A 26,280-nucleotide genomic window follows, 5' to 3' on the forward strand; every position below is an offset into this window, starting at 1 on the left:
GACATTTCAAAACAGAAACTGCCTTTGTCGCAAAACTCAGGTTTGTGGGATGTGACAGTGCGACGGGGGGAGAGGGGGGAGCCGGGCCCCACGTGGGGGATGGGGCCTGGTTCTCCTCCGGCTACTGGGGCCGCGACACCGCCGCCCAGCGCAGGCCACTGCGCCCACCCCCACTGCCACGGGTAGAGATTTTCCCCAACCAACGAGCTCAGACCCCGCCTCCGCGTTCGGACTCACCCCCCCCTCCCCCCGCCCTGGCCACACCCACAGGCTCAGACCTCACCCCACCCCGACCACACCCACAGGCTCCGTCCCCACCCTACCCACGGGCTCAGAGGCTTTCCCCGATCCCACCTCGATCCCACCCACAGGCCCAGTCCCCATTCCCCCCGAGCTCAGATTTCCACCCCCTCCGCCCAACCTCACGAGCAAGCTCAGGCCCGGTTCCCCGCCCCGACCCCACCGACAGGCTCAGACCCCACCCCACCCCGCCCCGAGCTCAGACTGCCCCCACCCCTCCCACCCACCCCACCCCTCCCACCCACCCCACCCCTCCCACCCACCCCCACCCCTCCCACCCACCCCACCCCTCCCACCCACCCCACCCCAATCGAACGCACCACCTCAGACCCCGCCCTGCCTTCTCTCTGGCCCCGCCCCCAGGCCGCGCATCAGGCTCCGGTCCCCGGACTTCCCGGCTTCGCGGGATCCAGGCTCCCTTTCACGCGGGCCCCGCCCCACAAGGCCCGGCCCCGCCTCCTTGCGCACTATTTTGGCGGCCGGCGCGTCCCGTAGCGGGTCCGAGGCGCGAGGTCGGAGGTCGTGGGGCGGGGCCAGCGTCGGTAGCCACCCCCTCCGCCTCAGCAGTAGTACCTCCGTCTGCATCAGCCGGCATCCCCCGTCCCGGTGCTCGGGCGGGGCCGAGCTTCCAGTCCACGGGCGCGGTCCGGAGCAGTGAGGATGGCTCTGGGCGAGGAGCCGGCCGCGGGCGCGCCGGAGGACGGGGCGGAGGACGAGGCGCTGGCCCGCGGCGGCTTCCTCGAGTCGTTCTGCGAGAGCGCGGAGACGCGCGCGCTGCTCGCCCGCCTGCCGGCGGTGCTCGGCGACCGTGCGGCCCGGGAGGGCGCCCTGGAGCGGTTCCGAGGTGCGCGTGCGGCCCGGGACCGGTGGCCTTCTGTACGCGCTCTCGGGCCGCAGCTGCTGCTTTCCCCGTGCGATGGTTGCCCCCTGCCGCGCACCTGTGGGAGCCGGGCGTGTGTGCTAGGGCGGCCTCACCTGGAGGCGCCGGGGCCGCGGGCCCTGCCTTTCCCGCCTGTCATCGGAGGGCGGGGTTGTGCAGGGTCCCGCGTGAGGACACCGGCGTGGACCTCGCCGGGACGGCCCCGGCTCTCGGGGACGGCCGTGCGGACCGGGAGGGAGGGACAGGAGAAGCAGACCTGGACCAGAGTGCCGCAGACCACGGGGTCTCCGACCCCACCCGGTGGGGTAGCGGCGGGCGGCGCAGCCCAGGCTCGGGGCACGGTGGGCGGTGGGTCCCGCGCGCGGTAGTTCCCCTTAAGGTGTCAGCTCGCCCAGCTCGCACCTTTGCAGCCGTCTCTCGGGAGCAGCTCGTGAGGGCTCCCTGGGGCCCCGCCGCTGGGCGGTCGGGCTTTTGTCGTCCAGGAAAACCACCTTCGCGGGCCCTTCTTGCTCACGAAGTTTCGGCGTGGGTTTGTGCTCTTGCTTTGTCAGGACGGCCCTCTGACTTTGAGAGAGGGGCAGTTTGGCGGCTGCCCTGACAAAGCATACTCTGGTGACACACCCCAGGGTTTTTACATCCCGCTTGCCGCTCGGGCGCCTTGCCTCCTTGCTCTGAGGCTGTTTCTTTGGCCGTGAACCGGGGGTTCAAAAACAAGACCTTGTGCACACGACTGCCGAGAGGGTGAGGGCACGTCGGGGGGCCAGCGAAGGCCCGTTTTCCCCTCCTGGGAAGTTGTCACAGGTGCAGGTGTGTGGCAGGTGGCCGCGGGATCTGACAGCTGTGCCAGCGGCCGCTGGGGTCTGCGGGGTCGGGCGGGGGGAGAAGTGGGTGCGGGGAGGTGTCTTGTCTGGTGAAGGGGAGGACTTGTGACTCGAGGAGGGAGCAAAGAAAGGTTCAGAGGAGGTGGAGGAACGGGCTCCAGAGGAAGGCGCTCCGCGCACGCGGGGAGGAGGGGCCGGCGGGTGGTGGTGGGGAGCCACCTAGGTGGCCTGTGCCCCAGGGGCTGCGCCGCGGAAGGCGGCGAGGGAAGGCGGGCATGTCTGCCCCAGCGAAGCTAACCCTCATGTTTTCCTTCTTAGTGATCATGGACAAGTACCAGGAGCAGCCTCACCTGCTGGACCCACACCTCGGTAAGAACAGAGGCCGCTCCTCCTGCGGTGGGTCCTTCGGTCACACGTGTGTGCCCGCCGCCGCGGGCGTCAGGACGCATTGCCCCGGTCTTGTTTGTTCTTCGTGGGGTCTCTGCACCCCTTGCTCGTAGTGTGAATTTTAATGTTTTCCAGGCTCATTTTGTTAGCGCCCAGCCCTCTACGGGGATCACCGTCGAAGGACGATGAGTTATCTGTGTAGATGGAGACACGGAGGCTCCGGCTTCCTTAACTCAATTTAAGGGCACTGACTTTTGTGTTTCTTTTGTTTTTCATTGTTTGTTTATTGTCATTTTATGTTTGTTTATTTTTGAGAGAGAGAGAAGGAGAGAGAGCTGGCATGAGTGGGGGAGGGAGGGAGAAAGAGGGAGACAGAGGGTCCAAGCAGGCGGTGCACTGTCAACACAGAGCCTGACCTGGGGCTCGAAGTCGAGAACTGTGAGATCCTGACCGGAGCGGGTGCCCCTTATTTTTGACTTGTTTCATCCTGATAACACTTTTTTTTATATGCAAAAGTAACACTTCTGGTGGTGAACTTAGGAAGGAGGAAGGTAGGAAAGGCAGCACGGGGTGGGGGCTGGGTGCCGGAGCCCCAGGCCAGGCTGCCTGGGTGTGCATCTCAGTGCAGCCCCTCAGCGGCTGTGGCCTGAGTTTCCCCATCTGTAGAATGGGGATTATTAGCACTACCTGTCCCACAGGGCTGTTGAAACTTTACACGTTACCGTGTGAGGCCTTGAGCGTCAGCCTTAGTGTACGCATACGTGCCTTTTAAAAAGTGGGCTGGTGCTGTGCGTGCTGCTTTCCTCTTCAGGTAACCTTGAAGGTTTTGTGCAAGGTAAGCTTTCTGAGCGGTCCCCTGTCTCAGGCAGAAGAAATACGTTTCATCCTGGCTCAGTGAAGACAGAAGGCACGGTTCCCTCTCCCACTGTTACCAAGTCCAAGTTTCTTTTTCAGGAGTCTGTTTTTGCTGCTGAAAGTTTCTAGAACTTGATATTTCAGAGGAGTGTGACGTGCTCTGGGTCTTTTCTCTCATGCTGGTCAGTCTTAGGCTGAAGACTTGCATCCTTTGGCACAGGGGACTTCTGGTGTGGCACTGGTCATTTCTCTGCTTCCGCTTTCTCTTTCTGGTGAGCCTGTGGACTGCATGTTGAGTTTCCAGGAGTGACCTTCTGGCCCCTTAGCTTTTCCCACATAGTTTTGCTTTTTAATCTTTGTTTTGCACATGAAGATGTTCTTGAATTTATTTTGTCCACAGTTTTTACCATCTAAGGGCTCTTGTCCTTGGTTTGGTATTTTTGACAGTTGTCTTCTGGGTCGTGTTTTCTCTCTGGGGACTACATGGCTGGCTGCTGGGTGCTGTTGCACTGTGGGGGAGGGTCCCACCGTGGGCCTCCTAGCCCAGAATGCCAACTCCCGGTTGAGTCAGGCTCTGACTGGCTGTTGTCAGCTGCTTCCTGGCTTCCTCTCAGACCTACTCTCTTCAGAGCATCTCTGTCCAGTAGAGAATTGGGTGATGATGGAATGTTCTAGATCTGTGCTGTCTGGTAAAGTCACCAGTAGCCAGATGTGATTGCTGAGCACTTGACTGACATATGGCTAGGATGACTGAAGAACGTAATTTTATTTTATTTTTTGTTTATTTAAAAAATGTTTGTTCATTTTGAGAGAGAGAGCACGCAAGCTGTGAGGCAGAGGGGCAGAGGAGGGAGGGAGAGAGAATCCCAGGCAGGCTCTGTCCCATCAGCTCAGGGTCTGATGCAGGGCTTGATCTCAGGAACTGAACTGTGAGATCATGACCTGAGCCAAAATCAAGAGTCAGACGCTTAACCAACTGAAGCTACCCAAGCACCCCCTGAAGAACTGAATTTTAAATTTTATTTGACTTAGGGGCGCCTGGGTGGCTCAGTCTGTTAAGCGTCCAACTTCTGCTCAGGTCATGATCTCATGGTTCGTGGGTTTGAGCCCCGCGTCGGGCTCTGTGCTGACAGCTCAGAGCCTGGAGCCTGCTTTGGATTCTGCATGTCCCTCTCTCTTTGCCCCTCCCCTGCTTGTGCACGCAACGCATGCGCGTTTTCTCTCTCTCTCTCTCTAATATAAACATTAACAAAAAGTTTTTTAAAATTTTGTTTGACAAAAAAGCAAACCCAAATGTGGCTAAGTGGCTGTGGGGCCCAGCACTCTAGGGAGGTAGACCTCTGGTCTTCTGCCCACGAGGGCAAGGGCTGGGGGACCTTAGAGCACTCCTCCTGTTTGCAACCCTTCCTGCGTCCTGCGCTGGCCGGTTCCTGGCACCTCGGCTCTGCCTGCCGGGCTGCTTCGGTTACCACAGGTTTCCCTGCCACCGTCCAGTTTCCAAGTCACAGCTGACATCTCTTGGCTGTTGTTTCTTTTTCTCTTTTTCTTTGTGGATTTGTATCTCTTTATTTCGTTTTCCCGGGACTTGGGGGGTGAGGGTTGCTGAGATATGCATGTGGAATAATCTGCTTTTCTGGTCTCTGTTCTTGTGGAATGGCTGTGCCGGCTTTCAGAATCTCTGGGAGGCCAGTTCTGACTGTTCTCTGCCATTCTCTCCAGTTCACCTCTTTCCTCAGGCGTCAGCTTTTGTGCGTATTTTGGTCTTTTCATGTTACTATTTCTGTCGTATTTAAGACCAAACGGACGTAGATGAGGGCTCCTCTGCTTCTTTTTTGTAAGTTGGAGTGTTTCCGGCTAGACCCATCCTGAAGGAATTCTGTCAGGCAGCCCCATTTGGGGCAGTGTGGTGAGTGAATGAGCGGATTTTCTCTGGGAGCAGGTGAGTTGGTTGAGTTTTCTACTATTGGGGACGTTCCAGATGCTGGGATGAAGCCTTTCCTTTATCTGGGGTGCTCACGTTTCCTCCGGAGAACGCTTCACTTGCCCTAAGTGGTTTGTTGAGTTTTGCTCTGGGATGAAAGCTGCTTGTGCTCATGAGGTGTAGCTCACACGCCATCGAGTTCAGCCTCGTGTGCGCATACTTCATTGGTTTTATTTTTTTTATTTTTATTTTTATTAAAAAAATTTTTTTTTAATGTTCATTTTTCTGAGAGAGACAGAGACAGAATGCAAGTGGGTTAGGGGCAGAGAGAGAGGGAGACACAGAATCCAAAGCAGCCTCCAGGCTCCGAGCTGTCAGCACAGAGCCCAACGTTGGGCTCGAACTCAGAAGCTGTGAGATCATGACCTGAGCCGAAGTCAGACGCTCAACGGACTGAGCCACCCAGGCGCCCCTACTTCATTGGTTTTAGTACATCACAGAGTCGTGTAGCCATCGCTACTAACTCCCTAATGTTTCATCACCCCCAGGAGAAGCCCATATCCATCAACGGTCCCCCCCACCCTCACTCTCCTGCCAGCCCCTGGCAACTGCTAATCTGTTTTCTGTCTGAATTTCTTATAAATGTTCATTGTGAGGGGCGCCTGGGTGGCGCAGTCGGTTAAGCATCCGACTTCAGCCAGGTCACGATCTTGCGGTCCGGGAGTTCGAGCCCCGCGTCTCTGGGCTCTGGCTGATGGCTCGGAGCCTGGAGCCTGTTTCCGATTCTGTGTCTCCCTCTCTCTCTGCCCCTCCCCCGTTCATGCTGTGTCTCTCTCTGTCCCAGAAATAAATAAACGTTGAAAAAAAAAATTTATAAATGTTCATTGTAAGCATTTCATATGATGGAGTCAGACAATATGTCTTTTGTTTTTTGTTTCTATTTATTTATTTATTTATTTATTTATTTTTTATTTTTTTTTCAATATATGAATTTTGTTTCTTTTTAAAGATTTTATTTTTAATTAAAAATTTTTTAATTTTATTTTTTTAATATTTCTTTTTTTAAATGTATGTTTATTTTTGAGAGAGTGAGTGTGTGAGCAGGGGAGGGAGACACAGGACCTGAAGCAGGCTCCAGGCTCCCAGGTATCAGAGCAGATCCTAAAGTGGGGCTTAAACTCACAAACCATGAGATCATGATCTGAACAGAAGTGGACGCTTGACCAACTGAGCCACCCAAGTGCCCCTGATTTTTTTTTTTTAATGTTTATTTATTCTTGAGAGAGAGAGAAAGACACAGAGTGTGAGTGGGGGAGGGTCAGAGAGAGAGAGAGGGAGACACAGAATCCGAAGCAGGCTCCAGGCTCTGAGCTGTCAGCACAGAGCCTGACGCGGGGCTCGAACTCACGAACCGTGAGATCATGGCCTGAGCTGAAGTTGGACGCTTACCCAACTGAGCCACCCAGGCGCCCCTGATTTTTTTTTTTTAATGTTTTTATTTTTGAGAGATAGAGAGTGCATAGGTGCGAGAGGAGGTGGGGCAGAGAGAGGGGGACAGACGATCTGAAGCGGGCTCTGTGCTGACAGCAGAGAGCCCCATGTGGGGCTTGAACTCACAAGCCATGAGATCATGACCTGAGCCAAAGTCAGATGCTTAACGTCTTAACCGACTGAGCCACCCAGGCACCCTAGACAATAGGTCTTATGTGACTGGCTTCTTTAACTGGGTGTAATGTTTAAAGTTCATTGTGCAATGAAATACATTACTAGTTTTTCAGTTTCTTTGGGTTTTCTAAGCAGGCAAATAATTATATAGTTTTTTTGTTTTTTTAAAGATTCCATTTTTTTTTTTATTTTTTTTTCAACGTTTATTTATTTTTGGGACAGAGAGAGACAGAGCATGAACGGGGGAGGGGCAGAGAGAGAGGGAGACACAGAATCAGAAACAGGCTCCAGGCTCCGAGCCGTCAGCCCAGAGCCCGACGCGGGGCTCGAACTCACGGACCACGAGATCGTGACCTGGCTGAAGTCGGACGCTTAACCGACTGCGCCACCCAGGCGCCCCAGTTTTTTTGTTTTTTTAAAAAAAAATTTTTTTTAACGTTTATTTATTTTTGAGACAGGGAGAGACAGCGTGAACGGGGGAGGGTCAGAGAGAGAGGGAGACACAGAATCCGAAACAGGCTCCAGGCTCTGAGCTGTCAGCACAGAGCCTGATGCGGGGCTTGAACTCACAGACCGCGAGATCATGACCTGAGCCGAAGTCGGATGCTTAACCGACTGAGCCACCCAGGTGCCCCAATAATTATATAGTTTGTAAGTAATGCTAGCTTGATCTCTTTATCTGTCGATATACACTTTCATTCTTCCTTTAAAGTGTTCAAAGTTACCTTTGATGAGATATAATTTACATGCAATAAAACGCACCCATCCTAAGTATACAGTTTGAGTTTTGACAAATGTATGTATCTCCACCACCATCAAGGTGTAGAACATTTCTGTCCTCCCATGAGGTTAAGTGAACTGTGTCCCTTTGCAGTTAGTTGCCCTCATCTTGGCCCTGGGCAACCGCTGACCTACTTTACTCTCTGGCTTCTTTATGTTAAAATAGTATTCTTAAGGCTTCTCCATATTACATGTTTTAGTACTTTGCTCATTTTCTGTTGAACCACAATTTGTTTATCCTTTCACCCTGTTGATGGACATTTGGGTTGTCTCCAGTTTGGGGCTGTTATTAATGCTACTGTGACATTTGCAGACAGTCCTTTGGGCTGACATGTGTTTCCATTTCTATTGGATAAATCTGTAAGGGTGGAATTGTTGGGTTGTATGCTAAATATGTGTTTTTATGATAAACTTTTATGATGAATTGCCATACTGTTTTCATAAAGGTGGTGCCATTTTACATTTCAACCAACAATCTATGAGAATTTCAGTTGCCCTACATCCTCATCATCACTTAGTATTGCCAGTCTTTCTGATTGTAGCCTACGTTTTTGTGGGAATGTGGTGGTATATCACTACAGTTTTACTCTGCATTCCCTAGATGTGAGTTGCAGTCTTTTATGTTGAGTAAGACTCACAGCCCAGCACAGGGTCTGTTTTGTTGAAAGTTCTATGTGCACTTGAGAGGAATGTCTATTCAGCTGATGTTGGGTAGAGTGCCCTGTAAGTGTCATTTAGGTAGGGTGATTCATACTGTTATATAGGCCTTTTATGTCCATATTGACTTTTTTTCACTTGTTCTGTCAGTTCCTGAGAGTACCGAAATCTCTAACTACAATGATAAATTTGTCTTTTTCCTTTCCGCTCTCTCAATTTGGCTCTGTAATTTGGCGTGGTTATAGGGGTCTTGAGTCTTCATGACTAATTGATCCTTATATCATTATGAAATGTTCTGTTTATCTCTGTAATATTACATGTTTCAAAATATGCTTTGTCTGATACTGATATGGCTTCTGGCTTTTTTTTTTTTAAGTTGAGAGAGAGAGCGTGCACGCACATGCCAGCAGGGGAAGGGGCAGAGAGAGAGAGGTCAAGAGAGAATCCCAGGCAGGCTCTATGCTGTCAGTGCCGAGCCCGATGTGGGGCTCGAAGTCATGAACTGTGTGATCATGACCTGAGCCAAAATCCCTGAGCCGAAATCAAGAGTCGGATGCTTAACCGACTGAGCCACCCAGGCACCCCTGCTCGGGCTTTCTTATAATTCGTGATTGTTTGGTATGGCTTTTCTTCCTATTAACATTTAAAAAAAAAATTAAAAAAATTTTTTTTAGAGAGAAGTGGGGGAGAGAGGCAAAGGGGCAGGATGGAGGGTGGAGAGAGAAAGAGAATCTTTTTTTTTAATGTTTATTTTTGAGAAAGAGAGAGCGAGTGAGCAGGCACTGGGGAGGGACAGAGAGAGGAGACACAAAATTGGAAGCAGGCTCCAGGCTCTGAGCTGTCAGCACAGAGCTCTATGGGGGGCTCAAACTCACAAGCTGTGAGATCATGACCTGAGCTGAAGTCTGGCACTTAACCCACTGAGCCACCCAGGTGCCCTGGGAGAGAGAATCTTAAGCAGGCTCCATGCTCAGTGCGGAGCCTGACACAGGGCTCAATTCCACGACCCTGGGATCGTGACCTGACCCAAAATCAAGAGTTGGACACCTAAACGACTGAGCTACCAGGCACCCCATCCCCCATTAACTCAGTGCTTCTTGGTAGTTGTTCTTACCTGGCCTTGTGGAAGACTTGAGGGGACCTCTGTAGATGACTGGAGCTCATTCTCTGCATACCTTTCTCTTCGTTACCCTGTCCTGTGGATGTTAGCGGACTTAGCCTCCTTGAACCTCTGTCTCTGCGTCCCCACTCCCTGTACTGAGTTCTGCATGTCACCTCCTGGCAGACAGCCTGGGCAGCTGTGGATCCCAGTCCGTTTGTTTCCTTGAACTGCCTGTTCCAGTATCGCTGAATATGTATTTGTCATATATTTGTCTAGTTTTCTAATTTTTGGGGGTAGGGCAATTCTGTATGAGTTATTCCTTTATAACTGGAAGCAGAAATCTTTTATTCTGCCTTATTACATTGGTTAGAATGTGATTATCACTAAATGATAGTAGTTGTAGGAGGTATCTTCTATAAAGCACAATAGTAGATATTGGTTTGACGTAGAATAATTCTTAAATATAAGAATATTTCTCTTGCATTAAAATTCAGAAATTTTTTAAAATGTTTACTTAATTTACTTTTGAAAGAGAGCTTACGCGCATGCTTGTGTGTACTCATACAAGTTGGGGAGGGGCAGGGAGGGAGACGTAGAATCTGAATCAGGCTCCAGGCTCTCAGCTGTCAGCACATAGCCTGACATGGGGCCCAAACCCACTAATCGTGAGATCATGACCTGAGCTGAAGTTGGATGCTTAACCAACTGAACCACCCAGGCACTCCTCTAATTTTATTTTAAGTAGACTTTACATCCAGTGTGGAGCCCTTCTGCATTTTAAAAGCAAGGATGAATGTTGTGAATATTGTATTCATTCTGTGCCCTTTTAGAAACTGTTAAGATAAAAATGTTTTTCGGGGCTCCTGGGTGGCTCAGTTGAGCATCTGACTCTTGATTTTGGCTCAGGTCATGATCCCAGGGTCATGGGATTGAGCCCCACGGCAGGCTCTGTGCTGATCCTGGAGTCTCCTTAAGATTCTCTTTCTTCTTCTCACTCCCTTTCTCCTTCACCACCACCCGTGCTTGCCTGTGTGCTGTCTCTCTAAAAAAAAAAAAAAAAAAAATTAAAAAAAAATGTTTTTCTTCTTTTGCTCTGTTGATACTCGGATTACACAGGTTTACTAATACTGAACCACTCTTATATTTGTAAATCTGTTTTTTCTTCTGGCATTTTGTTTCAATATCATACTAATGTTTAATTTTGTAGTAAATATTTTGCATATGTTTTTTTCCTAGAATGGATGATGAACTTGTTGTTGGATATAGTACAAGATAAGACATCTCCAGCTGACCTCATACATCTGGCTTTTAAATTTCTTTACATCATCACCAAGGTAACATTTACGTAGCACTTTATAGCGGACAGAATACTTACGTACTTGGTTCAGAAATTACCTTCCAAATGTTATTTTTCAGGAAAGATGGTTCTCACACATAAATTGTGGGTTTCATTTTTTTTTTTTTTACCACATCTGGGGAATCAGATGTTAGTGATAGTGGTTCTGGGGTCCTTTGGCTGAAACCACCTCTGAGATATTTAGCGTCTCGCAGTTGAATAGATCAAGCGCTACCTAGGTAGAAAGGACATGGGGGAGGGGCAAAGAGGAGGGGGAAGGGGAGAGAGAGCCAACTAATTCAGAAAGTCTCTTACAAGGAGAAAGTGGACAAGCGTGGTGAAAATGGAAGTGCTTCTCAAACTTTAATGTGCAGATGAATTTCCTGGGCATTTTGTTAACAATGCAGATTCTGAGTAAGCAGGTCTGAGGTGGGGCCTGATAATCGGTATTCTTGCAGACTCCCAGGTGATGTGTGGGCGCTGGCCTACAGACTTAACCAGTTGCAGTTTTGACCACGGGAGTGACTCAGAGCCATCTGGGGGTGGGTTTTGGGGGGCTACTCGGTGGAGCAGTGCCCGCTGTGTGGTGGAAAGAGGCCCTTGGCCAGTGAGAGAGCTCCATGGGGGGGCTGCCCTGTGCGTACTCGTCTGTGGTCTGCCGGCTCAACAGGTAGAGTGCAGGGTCTCTCCTGAACGAGGAGCACCAGTGCATTTATGGAAGCCATGATGAACTTGGGGACCTTTGAAGTTTTCGAGGACTTATTCCTCATAAGTGTCACAGGGCGATTGTATAAACAATGTAGAGGGAAAACTTTTTAGTTTGTAGCATATCTGTGTTTCTGGTGAAGCACATTTGATATTTGTTAGTCAAGGGGGGCCAGAACATGTGAATGGATGATGTAAGAAGCAAAGATAGCCGTGTTTACTTACCAAGTTGTATCACTGTGATGTGACACAATTCTCTGATCACTGGGTGGAGTAGGTGGTGATCTTTGATGATAGAAGAAAAAGATAATTTTGTTACTTTCTGTGTTTTCTAATTATGTAGTAATTCAATGTCTTTTTATCTGGTAGGTTCGAGGATATAAAACATTTCTTCGTTTATTTCCTCATGAAGTGGCTGATGTACAACCTGTTTTAGATATGTTTACAAATCAAAATCCTAGAGACCATGAAGTGAGTGTCATTTTCTCCTCCTTTTCACTCCCAGCCCTCTCCTTCCTCTCTTCCCTTTTTTGCTCCACTCCTTACTGGCAGCTTTATCCTCCTGTTTCCTTCAGTTTTATGTTATGCTGTTTTGTGTCCCTCTCTTTTCTTTATTCTTTTGGCTTTCTCTTTTTTTATATGTTACTTTAAGCTATTTCCTTAAAAAAAAAAAAGTTTATTTTGAGAGAGAGTGAGTAAGGGAGAGGGGAGAGAGAGAGAGGGTGAGAGAATCCAAAGCAGGTTCCATGCTCCGCAGGAAGCCAGACATGGGGCTCAATCCCATGACTGTGTGATCACGGCCTGAGCCAGCGTTGAGCCAGATGCTTCACTGACTGAGCCACCCAGGTGCCCTAAATTATTTCCTTTTATTTTTTTATTTTACTATTTTATTTATTTATTTATTTATTTTTAAAAAAGTTTTACTTATTTTTGAGAGAGAGGGAAAGAGAGAATCCCAAGTAGGCTCCATGCTCACCATGGAGCCCGATGCGGGGCTCGATCTCACAACTGTGAGATCATGACCTGAGCCGATAGCAAGAATCGGACGCTTAACAAACTGAGCCACTCAGGCACCCCAAATTATTTCCTTTTAAAATATGTCTTTATAAAGAAAAAATATATGCTTATATTCAGTGTGGTGAAAAGTATGTCAACCATCTAGATTTTTAAACTTGAAATATAATTATGTTGGGGGTCCCTAGGACCACCCTCAGGTTTGATGATTCCCTAAGACCACTGTAGGACTCCACAGGTAGTTGTTCTTATGGTTGTGACTGGTTCGTAGCAAACCCAGCAAAGGGAAAAGGCATATGGGGTGAAGTCTGGAGGAAACCAGGAGCAAGCTTCAGAGTCTCCTCTCAGGTCACACAGGGCACTTGTCATTCCCCCAGCACTGAGTTGTGTGTTGCCCATGTGAATGTCATAGAGACCAGTGTGTAGGAATTTTCTTGGGGTTGGTTACGTGGGTACTCTGCCAAACATGGACTGAAATTCCAAACTCCCAAAAGGAAAGTGGGTTTCAACATAAACCACATGGTTTGTACAGATAGTCCAAGCACAGAGTCCCCCTTCCCTGGGAATGCTGGGAAGCCTCCTGAAGTTCAGGTTCCTAGCTGCCCAAGGATGGCCAGCCTTGTTCGCAGGTCCCTCCAGGGAATCAGGTTGCTGTGGGAGTGTCCTTTCGCACGGAGCACACGGTTCACAACTGCATCACCCAGGGAGCTGTTTCTGAACGTGCCCAATCTCAGCTTAGATGTAGGGGAGCATTTCCCCAGCTCCCCGAAGGGATTGTTCCAGGGCCAAAGTGGAATCTTGTTTTATTGACTACCTAAAATAAGGGTACTCCTATTTATTTATTTATTTTAATTTTATTTTTTGTTTTTTTAAATTTACATCCAAATTAGTTAGCACATAGTGCAACAGTGATTTCAGGAGTAGATTCCTTAGTGCCCCTGACCCATTTATCCCATCCCCCCTCCCACAACCCTTCCTGTAACCCTCAGTTTGTTCTCCATATTTATGAGTCTCTTCTGTTTTGTCCCCTTCCCTGTTTTTATATTATTTTTGTTTCCCTTCCCTTATGTTCGTCTGTTTTGTCTCTTAAAGTCCTCATATGAGTGAAGTCATATGATTTTTGTCTTTCTCTGACTGACTAATTTCACTTAGCATAATACCCTCCAGTTCCATCCACGTAGTTGCAAATGGCAAGATTTCATTGTTTTTGATTGCTGAGTAATATTCCATTGTATGTATATACCACATCTTCTTTATCCATTCATCCGTGGATGGACATTTGGGCTCTTTCCATACTTTGGCTATTGTTGATAGTGCTGCTATAAACATGGGGGTGCATGTGCCCCTTCGAAACAGCACGCCTGTATCCCGTGGATAAATGCCTAGTAGTGCAATTGCTCGGTCGTAGGGTAGTTCTATTTTTAGTTTTTTGAGGAACCTCCATACTGTTTTCCAGACTGGCTGCACCAGCTTGCATTTCCACCAACAATGCAAAAGAGATCCTTTTTCTCTGCATCCTCGCCAACGTCTGTTGTTGTCTGAGTTAATGTTAGCCATTCTGACAGGTGTAAGGTGGTATCTCATTGTGGTTTTGATTTGTATTTCCCTGTATGATGAGTGATGTTGAGCATTTTTTTCAGGGGCACTCCTCTTTAAACTGGAATTTGAGAATAGTTTTCTTTATTCTTAAGTGTTTTGCTTTTTTATCTGTTTACACTTTCTCAAAAGGCTGAATGTGTGCTGAAGGGTGCCAGTGATGAGAAGCCATCGTACTGATGTATCATGATTTTTCTTTGTTCATTTTGCTATTTCTTTTGTCTGCTGAAGTAGCCAGCTAAGTTTGTATGACAGAGGGTGTGTGTGGTGGGGTGGGGTATGGGAGGGGCTCACGATGGGGTGCGCTCCAGGCTCTGGGGTGACAGCATCTGAAGGGACTGTGGTTGCATTGTGTGGGCAGGGAGGGCAGTAGGACTGTGAGTGGGGCATGAGGGTTACCTCTGTGCTTGAAACAGGAGTCATTTTACTTTGATTTAACTTCTTAGACTTGGGAGACTCGCTACATGCTTTTACTGTGGCTCTCTGTGACCTGCCTGATCCCTTTTGATTTTTCTCGCCTCGATGGGAACCTCGTCGCTCCACCTGGGCAGATTCGAATGTCCACAATGGACCGTATTCTCGAAGTAGCAGAGGTAAGCGTGATCCTGCAAATAGCTAGCTGCTAATTAGCATTCTTTTCCATTCTCATGCTGTCTTGATATTAGAGTTTAACTAGGTACACTTTTGACATTTGTATTTCTTCAAGTGCTGTTACTCTTGCAGTGAGGTAAAATTCCATTTCGTAATTTATTTAGAAAGTATAATTCACATAGGAATAAGGATGCATTAGAGCGAATTTCATTGTTTTGTAGGTAGTGCAAATACTACTCTGTTAAGCGTAGTAATGACGTACAAGAGATTTCAGAGGGCAGTTGTAAGAGAAAATGAAGGTCAATTTTAGATATAATTTTTAATTTTTAACATTATATAAATAATACATGATCAATCTAGAAAAACTAGAAAATAAAGCAAAGCAAGAAAGGTGTTAAAGCAGAATCCCTCAAATTCTGGTACCAACAGATAATGACACTTGTATATGTTTTCAGACTTTTTCTGAAACAAATGTTATGCGTATAGATAAATTATCGCATTACCCTGAATTTGAGTGGTTATAGACAAATTATTGAATTACCCTGAATTTGAGTGGTTTAGCACAACACACATTTATCATCTCACAGTTTGTCTGGGTCGTGGATATGGACGTGACTATGCAGGGCGATCTGCGTCAGGGTTCAGCAAGGCTCACCTGGAGCAGGGTCTGCGTCCGTGCTCTCGGGACTGTTGGCAGAAGCCAGACCATCGAGGGTGTTGGACCAAGGGCTTTAGTGCTTTGTTGGCTGTTTCTTGTCATGTGACATCACCCCCCCCCCCCCCGCCCCCCAAAACGTGGCAGCATGTTCTCCAAGCTGGCAAGGGGCAGGGTCTGCTAGCGAGACGGAAGTCACAATAACGTGTCACCAGGTCACAAAAGTGATGTCCCACCCCTTTCCAACTTCTCTTGTTGGAGACATGTCAGTGTGTTACAGTTCACACAGGAAGGATTATACTGGGTGTGAGCACCAGCAGGCGAGCTTGTTGAGCACCTGCTGTGTGCCAGACACTGTTCTAATCATCTTTAGTATACTGATCCATGTAATCCTAGTTGATGAGGTAGTTTACTCTTTTTTTTTTAAATTCTATTTTAAAGATTTAAATTTTTTTTTTTTTATTTTTAAGTAATCTTTACACCCAACGTGGGCTTGAACCCACAACCTTGAGATCCAGAGTCACACGCTTCACTGACTGAGCCAGCCAGGCGCCCCAGCAGTTAATTCGTTTTATCCTCGTTTTACTGAGTGGGCATCAGTGGAGAAAAATAAGTAACTTAGCTGGTTCAATTTCTCATAAATGGTGGGTCCAAATGGGAAGTCAGGCAGTTTGGCTTCTCCCTGTGCTCCACGCCCCCACGCTGCAGAGTGCCCTTGCTGTCCGTGCTTAGCGAGCCGCTGCTTCCCTGGGAGTGTGTGCTCAGTGTCCCACCAGTGAGCAGACGTTTTCTCGTAACCTCTAAGGGGAAAGGTGCTCTGCCATGCCCTGGCTTTTAGCCTATTCTCGTACGGACGGACATTTAGATGGTCTCCAGCTGTGTTCTGTGAGAGGTGGGGTGATGAGGAGCCACTTCACACACCTCTGTGTACCCGTCTCGTATGTGGCGCTGCCGGGTGAGCAGCAGTCCACTTCTAGAGGTTTGGCCCTGGGTATGCGATTGTCCCCCAGAAAAAAGGTCTTTTGTGTATCATTTGGGACAAAGTTAGTTGAGATGAGAACTGGAAACTCTTTAAGGCAGGCCTCCAAAGAACAGGTCGTCGCTTGTTTTAACCCTGGGTGCTCTTCTGTCTGAGCGGGGCCTCCTGGTTCTGCATGTAACACACCTGCAGGTCCCGAGTGTGCTTCCTGGACTCTGTGATTCTTTGTTACAGTCGGGTGACACGTATGGGTTTCATTTTTGTGCTGTTTTTGCACGTGTGTGTTTGAAGGAGTGTGGCCACACGCCGTGTGCAGTGGGGTGCCTGCCTGTTGGGCTCCTGGCAGCTGCTGGCAACTGTGATTTGAGTTTAGGGGGGGCTTGTGCAGCTTCGGAATTTGGCCTCTGCCTAGAAGCTTCGCCAGCCTGGGTTCTCTGGAGGCTGCTGCGTGTGGGACTGGCTGGTGAGCGGGTCCCGGAGATTTGTATTTTGTGTGTAACGGTGCCCGTCCTTGATCCTTTCTTTAGACCTACTTGGTTGTCAGCGACAAGGCCCGAGATGCGGCTGCTGTCCTCGTGTCCAAGTAAGTACCTGTTGGCCCCTCCCAGCTGTGTTGTTGATGTGTGGCTGGTGTGTTCAGAGAGGTTTTGTCTTACGTACTCTTCTGTGTTCCCTGTGTGTCTGTGTTACCTGGGAGGAGGTCTCTGGGCTGATGGGCCTGGGGAAGTCTTTCCTACTGCCCAATACTTGTCTCTTTCTTTGAGGGAGCATTGACACTGTTTGGGCGGAGGAGACCTCTGAACCTGATGGTGCTGGCTAGGGGCTCACGGAGGTCAGCTGATGGGCCCATCCACAGAGCACAGATTCACAACAGGTGGGGCAGGGCTCACCTTTGGGGTGGTGGCCGTTAGATGAGTCTTTAAAGGTCACCCGGCAGTTAACAACGCTGTGGTTTATGGAGATCGTGATATTGATTGGATCATTGTGGCTTAGGGTAAAAATCCCCAAACGTTCTCTGTTGACTAAAAATCAGGCTGTGCCTGAGGCAGGTAAAGATGAGCTGTGATGAGCTGGGTGAGATGACCCTAACAGCAGGCCTGGCTGCTCTGAAGATCCCCAGCGATGTGCATGAGGGCTGTGTAAACTTGTGTCACGAGATGTGAGAACCGAAGGAAGCAGTTTTTCTAAATTAATCTTTTGTGGCCTAAAATAAGTGCATGGAGTAAATAAATTAGAAAATTTGGCTTTCCCCTTTCTACATTTGTGAAAGTTGAAAATGGGTCTAAAACCTTCTGGCTGTTTTGATTGGGAAAACGGGCAACACCTCACTCAGGGTCCCCTTACGCTTAGGTGTATGCCATGACCTTCTTCCCCAAAGTGGGAGGAGAAACCCTTAGTCTGTAGGGCAGTGGGGTGTGGGATGAGGGATTTGTGCAGGTGCCTGGCGCACTGTAGGGCAGGGCTTGAAGAGAACAGCTGACTGCAGGAGTGAGGGGCAAACATGTGAGCCCCCGGTGTCGCTTCACCTGGGGGAGGGTGATACTCACTGGACAGAGGTTTCTCGTTAAAAAACAGTTTCTTTTTAATTGTAAGAATAATCCTGTGTCTTGGAAAATAAAAGTATAAGGCATAAAATCCACATGTACCTTCATCTCCCAGAGATGTGACTGCTTTTGCCTGTTGTCCTGTTGTCTGCCTGTGTGTCCTGTCCATGGGCATGTGGGCGCCCACGCTTGTCGTACCGGGTGCCAGCAGCTGGGCCTGGAGCTTCATCCCGTCTTCTTCCAAAACGCGATTATGATGTGAACACATTGCTGTTTCTGCAGTCCCCGGTTGGACACGTAGACTTACTATTTTTTATTACCAGCAATACTGAGGGTTTGATAGAGGTTTTTTTAAAAGTTTATTTATTTTGAGAGAGAGAGAGAGAGAGAGCACAGGAGCATCAGCGTGAGGGAGGTGGGGAGAGCAGAGAGAGAGAGGATCCCACGCAGGCTCTGCACCGTCAGCACAGAGCCCGACGCGGGGCCCGAACCCACGAACCATGAGATTATAACTCCAGGCGAAATCAAAAGTCAGATGCTCAACCAGCTGAGCTGCCCAGGTACCCTGAGGGTCTGGTAGAGTTATGTTGCCCTTGACTCTGTGGAGCATTGTGTTTGTAGGGGCTGGGGAGGTGAAACCCTCAACCTTTGTTCCCTCCCTGATGTCCTCCAGGAAAGGTGACCTGGGGACAGATCCAACCACTTGGTGGGACTCTGCTGCACCATCTAGTGGTCAGGATGAGTACATGTTTCACATAGTGGAGGCTGGTTTTCAGCACATTAAAAATGCTCTGGCCATTTTGCCAGGTGGTGGCTACATCCTGGTGCTGTGTAGCCAGCTTCTCAAGAGTGTTCTAGAATGGGCGGTGCTGTAACTGCATGGCTGAGCATCTTCTCATACACCCGGCAGTGGCTCTTCTGAGGGAAGAGAGGGCTCTGAGGTGGGAGGGCTTCTAGTTGGGACAGGAGCTTCCTGCAGGGATGCTGAGGTAGGTGCCGGGACCACACTGAGCGCTGCTCTGAGGTGAGCCATGACCCGGTGTGACATGAGGAAGAAATGGGCCAGAACGTCGCAAAGCAGGTTTGCACAGCATAAGCGCAGAGCCCCCCAAGTGTGTTCTGTGGGGGGCATCTGGAGGGACTGTGAAGTCCTACCTCCTGATGCTTTCTGGTCCCATGTCTCCTTGAGAGGCTGCTCATCTCCAGCTGTCTCTTCATGTTTTCTGCTTGTTTCCTGTGTTCTGCCCCCAGAGTGGAAGCTGCCCTAGCAGAGTGTGGGCTTAACCTGAGCCCCTTTTCAGATAGCTGAGGGCCTGCCATGTGGACTGGCTAGAGAGGAGTAAAGGGGGCCCAGGCTTTGGTGTGGGGCTTGGGGCTGGCTGCCAGCTCAGACCAGGTGTGTTAGCGGCAGGTCCAGTATGTGCTGTCTGAGCAGATGTGGGCTCTGCATGGGGCTGTGCGGTATTGGGTGGAGGGGTGGGGAAGGAAGACCCATGGCAGATGCAGGGGGAGAGGGCCTTGGGCCTGCTGCTGGGCCAGACCTCGCCGTATGGGGGTACTGTGTCCTGAGGTGAAGGGATGGAGTTGCGCCAAGGAAAGGGAAGGGCTGAGTAGTAGGTGTTGGGGGGGTTCCTGGGCAGTGATGGTGACAGGTCAAGGTGGTCCTGTAGTGTATGGGGCCTCAGGATGAGTGGGGACCCAGGAGGGACGAGATGGGGGTGGTAGGGCCTGTGTCTGACCTCAGAGAGGTCATGTTGGGGAATGACGTCCTAAGGGCCATGGTCGGGGAGGTGTCTTGGTGTTTTAGATTCGAGAGTGTCCTAGAGTGTGTGTCATGAAAGGAGGACATAATGCACATTACAGATGACAGACGTCCTGGCTTGGAGGGCCATCTCAGGGGGAGGATGTGGTGGGCCAGAAAGAGGTGAGCTCTCTTCAGTTGGGGCCTTGGTTGAACTGTCTGTTTCCTTCTGGCAGGTTCGTTACACGGCCTGATGTCAAGCAGAAGAAGATGGCAGGTTTCCTGGACTGGAGCCTGCACACTTTGACTCGCTCCTCCTTCCAGACCATCGAGGGGGTCATTGCCATGGATGGCACGCTGCAGGCCCTGGTAAACACTGCCCCAGGGGAGGGGACAAGTTCTCTTCACTTTTGATTCTGTTCTGAAGTAGCTTGAGCATAGTAAGAGATAGTGAACCCCCATGGACAGTACTGCCCTTTATAACCCGGGGTTGTCCTTGCATTGTCAGCAAAGGGCTTTCTGTTCCAGGGAAGGAGATGGCCTGAGCCAGCCTGCTGCATCACCACCAGGGGGCAGCAGTGTCCACAGAGCTGGGGCGGGGAGGTGGGCAGGGAGGTGGGCAGGGCGTGCCCTCCTTGGGTTTCCTGCTGTGTAATTGTGTTATGGAGTATAATTATCGAATCAGCTCTGATGAAATAAGGCAGGTGATTTCACGTTTGGTTTTGTTCAGATACTCAGGGTGTTTGTGACAAGCGTGTTATATACAAAACCTGGCCCCCACCCCCAGTGCCCTGGTTGGTGCCCTCCCTGCCACCCTTCTCCACTTCCTGCTTCACCTGTCTGTAACGTTGCCTTTTCTAGTGCTAGTGAGGAGGACAGTCCCCAGAAAAGGGGAGGCCGCCCAGGCCCTGGAGCTATCCTCCTGTCCTCATGGTCCTTGGGCGTTGCTGGGCCCGTGCCCGCTCTCTGCTCTTTACCTGCCGCGGGTGAGACTTGGTTCTTGGCCTCATTTCTGAAGCTGTAGAATCCTGTGGCCCACTTTCCCGAGAGCAGGGCATTTTGGATTGTGTTTAAATGGAGGTGTTTGGACCCATGACTCAGTGTGATGTCATTTTCTTGGGTGTTGTCCTGTGTGCTTTCCTTGGCTGTCTCAGGTTGGGACAAGGTGTAGGGAGCCATGAGGGCCGGTGGAAAGTGGGGCTGATGGTGTTATCACCGAAGGGCGTGGGCACAGGATGTGGGAGGAGAGGAGATAACAGTGGGGTCTGCCTCAGGGGCCCAGGGAAAGCCCTTTTCTCACTGCACACCCTGCCCTGGGCACACAGGGCATGGACTGCCTGGCCTCTCTCAGGAATTTCCTTGACATCTGTTTCTGTCCACATTGCTGTTGTCTTCACGAAGGACAGCCTTTCAAATGATGAGACTATTTCAAGACATTTTATAAAGAAACCTGGAAAAATAAAACATTTTCCAAATTCCTGTAGTCTGTTGAGGTGCTATTTTTTTTTTTTTAATGTTTATTGGGACCCCTGGGTGAGTCAGTTAAGTGTCCCACTTTGGCTCAGGTCATGATCTCACAGTTTGTGAGTTTGAGCTCCACATTGGACACGCCCACCTCTGGTCCCCCTCCCTTCCCCCCCCCACTCGTTTTCTCTCTCTCTCTCTCTCTCTCTCTCTCTCTCTCTCTCTCTCAAAAATAAACATTAAAAGTTTGTTTATTTTGAGAGAGAGAGAGAAACGTGAGAAGGGCAGACAGAGAGAGGGAGAGAGAGAATCCCAAGCAGGTTCCACGCTGTCAGCGCAGAGCGGGATGTGGGGCTCGAACCCACGAACTGTGAGATCATGACCTGAGCTGAAACCAAGAGTTGGACGCTCAATCAAGTGAGCCACCCAGGCGCCCCTACATTTTTTCTTTTTCTTTTTTTTTTTGAGTGACGTGTTGTTTTTTAAGCTTTCTTTCAGTCTATAAATGAATGTGATATGTTGTATGATACTTTAAAAAAAATATTGAGATATAAAGCACATAAGTACTTTGCTTTTTTAAAGTGTATATTCAGTGATTATTTTGTGTATGCACAAGGTCGGACACCCATCACAACTATCCAATTCCAGAATATTCTCATCACCCTTAAAGGAAAACTCACACCCATTAGCAGTCACTCCCCATTCATCTCTGCAGCCATTAATCTAGTTTCTATTCCTGGATTTGCTCATTCTGGATATTTTATATAAGTGGAGTTGTACATGTGACCTTCTGTCACTGGCTTCTTTGATTTAGCATCATGTTTTCAAGGTTTACCCACGTTGTACCTGGTGTCACTAATTCATTCTCTTTATGGCCAGATAATATTCCATCGTATGGGTGTTCTTAGTTATTACGGATAACGCTAACCTGAACTTTTGTAAAAGTTTTTGTTTGAGCGTATGTTTTCAGTTCCCTTGGGTACATAACTAGTTTTTTTTTTTTCTAGTTTAACAATTTCAGTATTTTTCTGTGTTTTTGAAGTCCTACTTTTTCTCATGGCCGCATACTTATCATGTTGCTGAGACATGGGGTATCAGCCTGTGCCCTCAGGTGGTGCTCACTCCAGCTGTGTGTGGACGGGGTGCTTAAAAAGGGTTTTATTGGGATTTTCGCTGTAATTGCTATGAAGGGAGTCTGTGCAGGGAGAAGCTGGCCTGCAGGGTCCCGGGCGGGGAAGGGGATCGGAGGGGGAGGTGCAGGGCTCACTTGTGTGTCTGTGAGGCTTTTGTTGCCTGAATCCTGGGGTGGGGGGCAGTGTGCATTTATGTTTTAGGTAATTTCGGTGGAGGAGGAGTGATGGGGCAGAGATGGTTTATTTGAAGGTTTAGGTGTAAGTGGGTTCCTTAATTTTTTGCTGTGAGTCATGTTGAGAAGTCTTAGGCCACGAGAAACAATTGGAAGGTCTGACAGAATGTAGCTGGAACCTGTCAGTCCACTGTGGCCTGCAGGGCAGAATGCTAGACCCGCCTGCGTGTGGGCGCTGGAGGGGCAGGCACATTCGACTTAGCTTGCTTTTGTGGTTACCGTCCTCTGTTAGATCTTCTTAGCCCAGAAAGGAATTTGCATTTGGGCTGGGCTCCCAGGGTCTCCTGTAGCCCTTGCCCAGCAGCTGCCCACCCCCCCCCCCCCAGGAGCCACAGCTGTGTTCACATGCATGGGGGCAGCTGGACCATCAGGGTACCTAGGCTGTGGGCTGGAGCCTGCTGTGACCTCCCTAGGGACCTGCAGGCAGGTGAGGCCCAAGTGGCCCCAGTCTGGGCTGGCAGCCGGGAGGCAGGTCCCCCTAGGAGACCACGGTGGGTCTGTGCTTTCATGCCACCCTCGAGAGTTCCTGCTGGCTCCCTTGTCCCCAGACTAAAGTTCTTGGGGGCTCCGTTGCTCTTCCTGGAGGCTTGAGAAGGGCATGAGGACCCCTTTACGTCCAGTTCTGCAGCTGCTTTGCCCATAGGACCTTTTATTTATTTCTTAAAATGTTTTTGATCATTTTGTTGCTTGTCTCTAGGCTGTCCCCAGGTTTTCTGTTTCTTCTTCCTAAGTGGGACTCATACGCCTTTAACAGCAAAACCTGGTGCTGGGTGGGAGAGGCTGTTGGTGTGTCCTCGCTGTGGGTCAGCGTCCCTCTCAGTGGAGAGGGCCAGCCAGGAGAGGGGTGGTGCTGTGGATTCTCTAGGCCACACTGGAAGTTCTCTTTCTCTCTTCTTCCTGAGGAACGAGGAGATTTTCTCAAAGGCTTTTCCTGCCCCGTCTCCTAGCTGGGCACTGTGGCAGTGGCACGTCTGCTGTCTGGAGAGGCGCCCTCGGCGAGGTGGGCAGCTGCCTGATGGGGCAGCCCAAGTCCCTGGCAAGTGAGTAAATGGAGCTGCTGGGAAACAATGGCCTGCAGGGCCCAGCACACCCTTTTAGGAGCCTTCTGAAGCCCCTGTGTTTCTTCTGGAAAACCTAGGGTCTTTTTGGAATCTCATGTCTCGTTTCCTTTCTCTTTTTCCTTTTCAAAGCAGTGATTAGGTCTAATTGCTGCTGCTGCCTCCTGGGCAGGAGGAAGTGGTGTGGGGTGCTGGGCTCTCCCAAGCGGGGAGCGGGTTTCGCCATGAGCTCGTCAGACCTGAACAGCAGAGGCCGGGCGTCCGCGGTGCATGATGAAACTTGCAGGTGTATTGTGCTTTCGGATTTCGTCTGTCTCCTTTGATGCACTTGGCTTCATTTCTATCCACCTGTTCATTAGGGCGAGTTAGGCAAGACAGGTGAACTTGTAACGAGCACCATCGAAACTAGGGTTTGATTTTATTTTCCTGGAAGCATGTTCCTCTTGCAGTGACGAATTCTAACTCTTCTGTGGTGGGGAGTGGGAGACTGGCAGCTTCTTCACATCATTGGAAGGTCCCTCTTGTTTAGTCCTGCTTTATAAATTTTTTTTTAATGTTTATTTTTGAGAGAGAGCGGGTGAGAAAGAGGCAGAGTGCTAGCTGAGGAGGGGCAGAGAGAGTGGGAGACACAGTCTGAAGCAGGCTTCAGGCTCTGAGCTGTCAGCGCAGAGCCCGATACGGGGCTCGAACTCACAAACTGTGAGATCATGCCCTGAGCCGAAGTCAGACGCTTAACCAGCTGCGCCATCCAGGTGCCCTGAGTCCAGCTTTAATAAGCATTAGGATTGTTGCAAATTGAGGAAATTCAGAGAAGGAAAACGCAGTGTTAACAATTGAAAATGGTCATCATTTGTATATGCTGTACCTCTGCTTCCTTATTGGTGGTTGTGCCCTCCTGGCTTTCACTGCTCAGACTGAAGAGTGTAAGGACTGACTCATGATGTGGGGTTTCTCTTCATGCAGTCCCTGTGATGGCTGGGACGTGGGTGTGGACTTTTAGCGCTGAAGACAGAGTTCTTACATAAAAATATGGCCGGTGTGATGAGTCGTAACAAAACACTCTCCTCTGCCATTTGTTACGATTGCATCCTTCCTTCACAATGAGGGTTGTTTTATTTAGTTTATCATTGATGAAAGCTTACCTCTCCTTAAAGGATAAAAGGTTTCATTGCTAACAGCCTTAAAAACCAGGTAATCCCATCTGCAGCACCAGAGTGTGTGAGGAGAAATACTGAAGCCACTCTGGTTTTGCATATAGTTTGAGTAAACAAGAGGAGTGTCTAGCCCAGAGTAGAGTGACTGTCGATCCAGCAAGGGCAGGATGTACCAGAAATGCTTGTCCCGGGCTCCAGGGTGTGTTGGCTCTGCCCTTGGGTGCTTTTCTGCCCTGAGGGAGGCTGATCTGCTGTGGGCTGGTCCTGAGCCTCAGGACTCCCTGCAGCAACACCCGTGACCCGAGGCAGAGGTGAAGTGCCTTGCTCCATGCTCCCCACCTGCAGAAGGGAAATAACAACCCTCTACCTCAGAGGGTGGCGTGGAGGCTAATTAGTGCGTGTCACGCTCTTTGAAGATGAAGAGAAGCCACTTGATTATCCAAGACACTTCTCACGTAGGCTTTGATTTCTTGTAGGCTTCTTTGGAGAGTAGTGCCCCGTGGTTTCATTTAAGGTTTAGTTTGGCCGGAGGACAAATGATCCAGATTGGGCTTTTTAGTCATGGCCCTTGCTGGGGCAGGGCTTTGGGTGGAGGAAGATACGGGAAGAACCATCTGACTGTACGTTTTCCTGTGTTGTGTGTGTGCGCGTGTGTGCGCGCGCGTGCGTGTGTGTGTGCGTGCGCGCATTTATGTACTGTTCACGTGCCCCTGTGAATCCGAGTGAAACGGGTACCTTCACTTTCCTTGTGGGTTTAAATCCATGGAGCAGCCAACTCTGATACTGTTTTAATTTCACATAACTCAGCATTTCACGTGGGGCCGCCAGTATGGTGGCATGAGTCTTGTTGCAACATGCATGGTGTGTGGCGGGCCTGGTTTGTACACCTGTTGTGTGAGGAGGCGACGTGTCCTGCTGGACAGGTGCACGCTCGGAGGCAGCCCAGCAGAGCCCACGCTTGGAGGGGAGGGGCCTTGTCTGTCATAGGCCCTCCCTGCCTCTTAGGTGTGGAGCTGGCCGAGAGCTGCAGGTCTCCTGGCTGGTGCCCTCTGTCCAGCCTGGCCTGTGGCCTCCAGTGCAGGCTGTCCGAGGGCCTCACAGCTCCCACTGCTGTGGTGGTTGGGTTCTCAGGTGAATGGGACTTGGCCACCCTCACCCCTCCTTCTAAGCAGGTGTTCCCCGTTCTGTGTCCTTGCCGTCTGTGGACAGCTGGTGTTGCTCCCTGATTTACCCTTGACCTTCCTTTCCATGGTCCCAGAGCCCTAGTTCTGTGCACCTGCTGTCCTTCAGAAGCCATGAGTCCGAGATCGTGCCTGTTATTCTGTCTCTTTTCCTTCCTCCTGCCAGCCTGTGTCATGAGGCCCAGCAACGAACAAGAATTCGAGGGCAGGCCTGGGTCTAGTCTCATCTGGCCATGTGGCTGAGGCGCTTAGAAGTGTCCCTGGCCTGGCCCTGCCTTCCTGGCACAGTGCTCGCCAGGTGTACTGGCTGCCCCTTCCGTGGCCCATCCTCCGTCCTGTGCCAACGGTCCGTCCTCGGCCTAGCGCGCGGCTCTCTGCTCCTGTGCGCTCTCTAGACGGGAGCTGGCCCGGTCTGTGGAGGCACCGGTTCCTGGGTCCTTGGCCATAGCTGTGCTTTGTCTCCACAACCTTCAGTGGTGCTACTCGGGAGAACCAGTGGCAAAAGGGCCCAGGTATGCGGTGGGGGAG

At 50.0% G+C, this 26,280-nt stretch overlaps 1 protein-coding gene across 3 annotated transcripts in view; it reads left to right on the forward strand.

Moving 5' to 3' along the window:
• Nucleotides 1-831: 831 nt before the first annotated feature.
• Nucleotides 832-26,280, forward strand: part of TBCD (tubulin folding cofactor D) — a 159,695-nt gene continuing 134,246 nt past the window's right edge. For 2 of the 3 annotated variants that reach the window (XM_047094079.1, XM_047094080.1), the window contains exons 1-7: nt 832-1,144; nt 2,320-2,370; nt 10,605-10,702; nt 11,779-11,880; nt 14,466-14,612; nt 16,772-16,827; nt 19,766-19,898. In XM_047094079.1, coding sequence (XP_046950035.1) covers nt 961-1,144; nt 2,320-2,370; nt 10,605-10,702; nt 11,779-11,880; nt 14,466-14,612; nt 16,772-16,827; nt 19,766-19,898 — 771 coding nt within the window. In that variant the 5' untranslated portion in view covers nt 832-960. The remainder of the gene's footprint in view (nt 1,145-2,319; nt 2,371-10,604; nt 10,703-11,778; nt 11,881-14,465; nt 14,613-16,771; nt 16,828-19,765; nt 19,899-26,280) is intronic. The other variant, XM_047094081.1, reaches the window with a different exon arrangement.

Source organism: Lynx rufus, unplaced genomic scaffold, assembly GCF_022079265.1.
Source record: "Lynx rufus isolate CCGP_SWC_20201006 ecotype Redwood Valley unplaced genomic scaffold, mLynRuf1.p SCAF_37, whole genome shotgun sequence".
Taxonomy (NCBI): domain Eukaryota; kingdom Metazoa; phylum Chordata; class Mammalia; order Carnivora; family Felidae; genus Lynx; species Lynx rufus.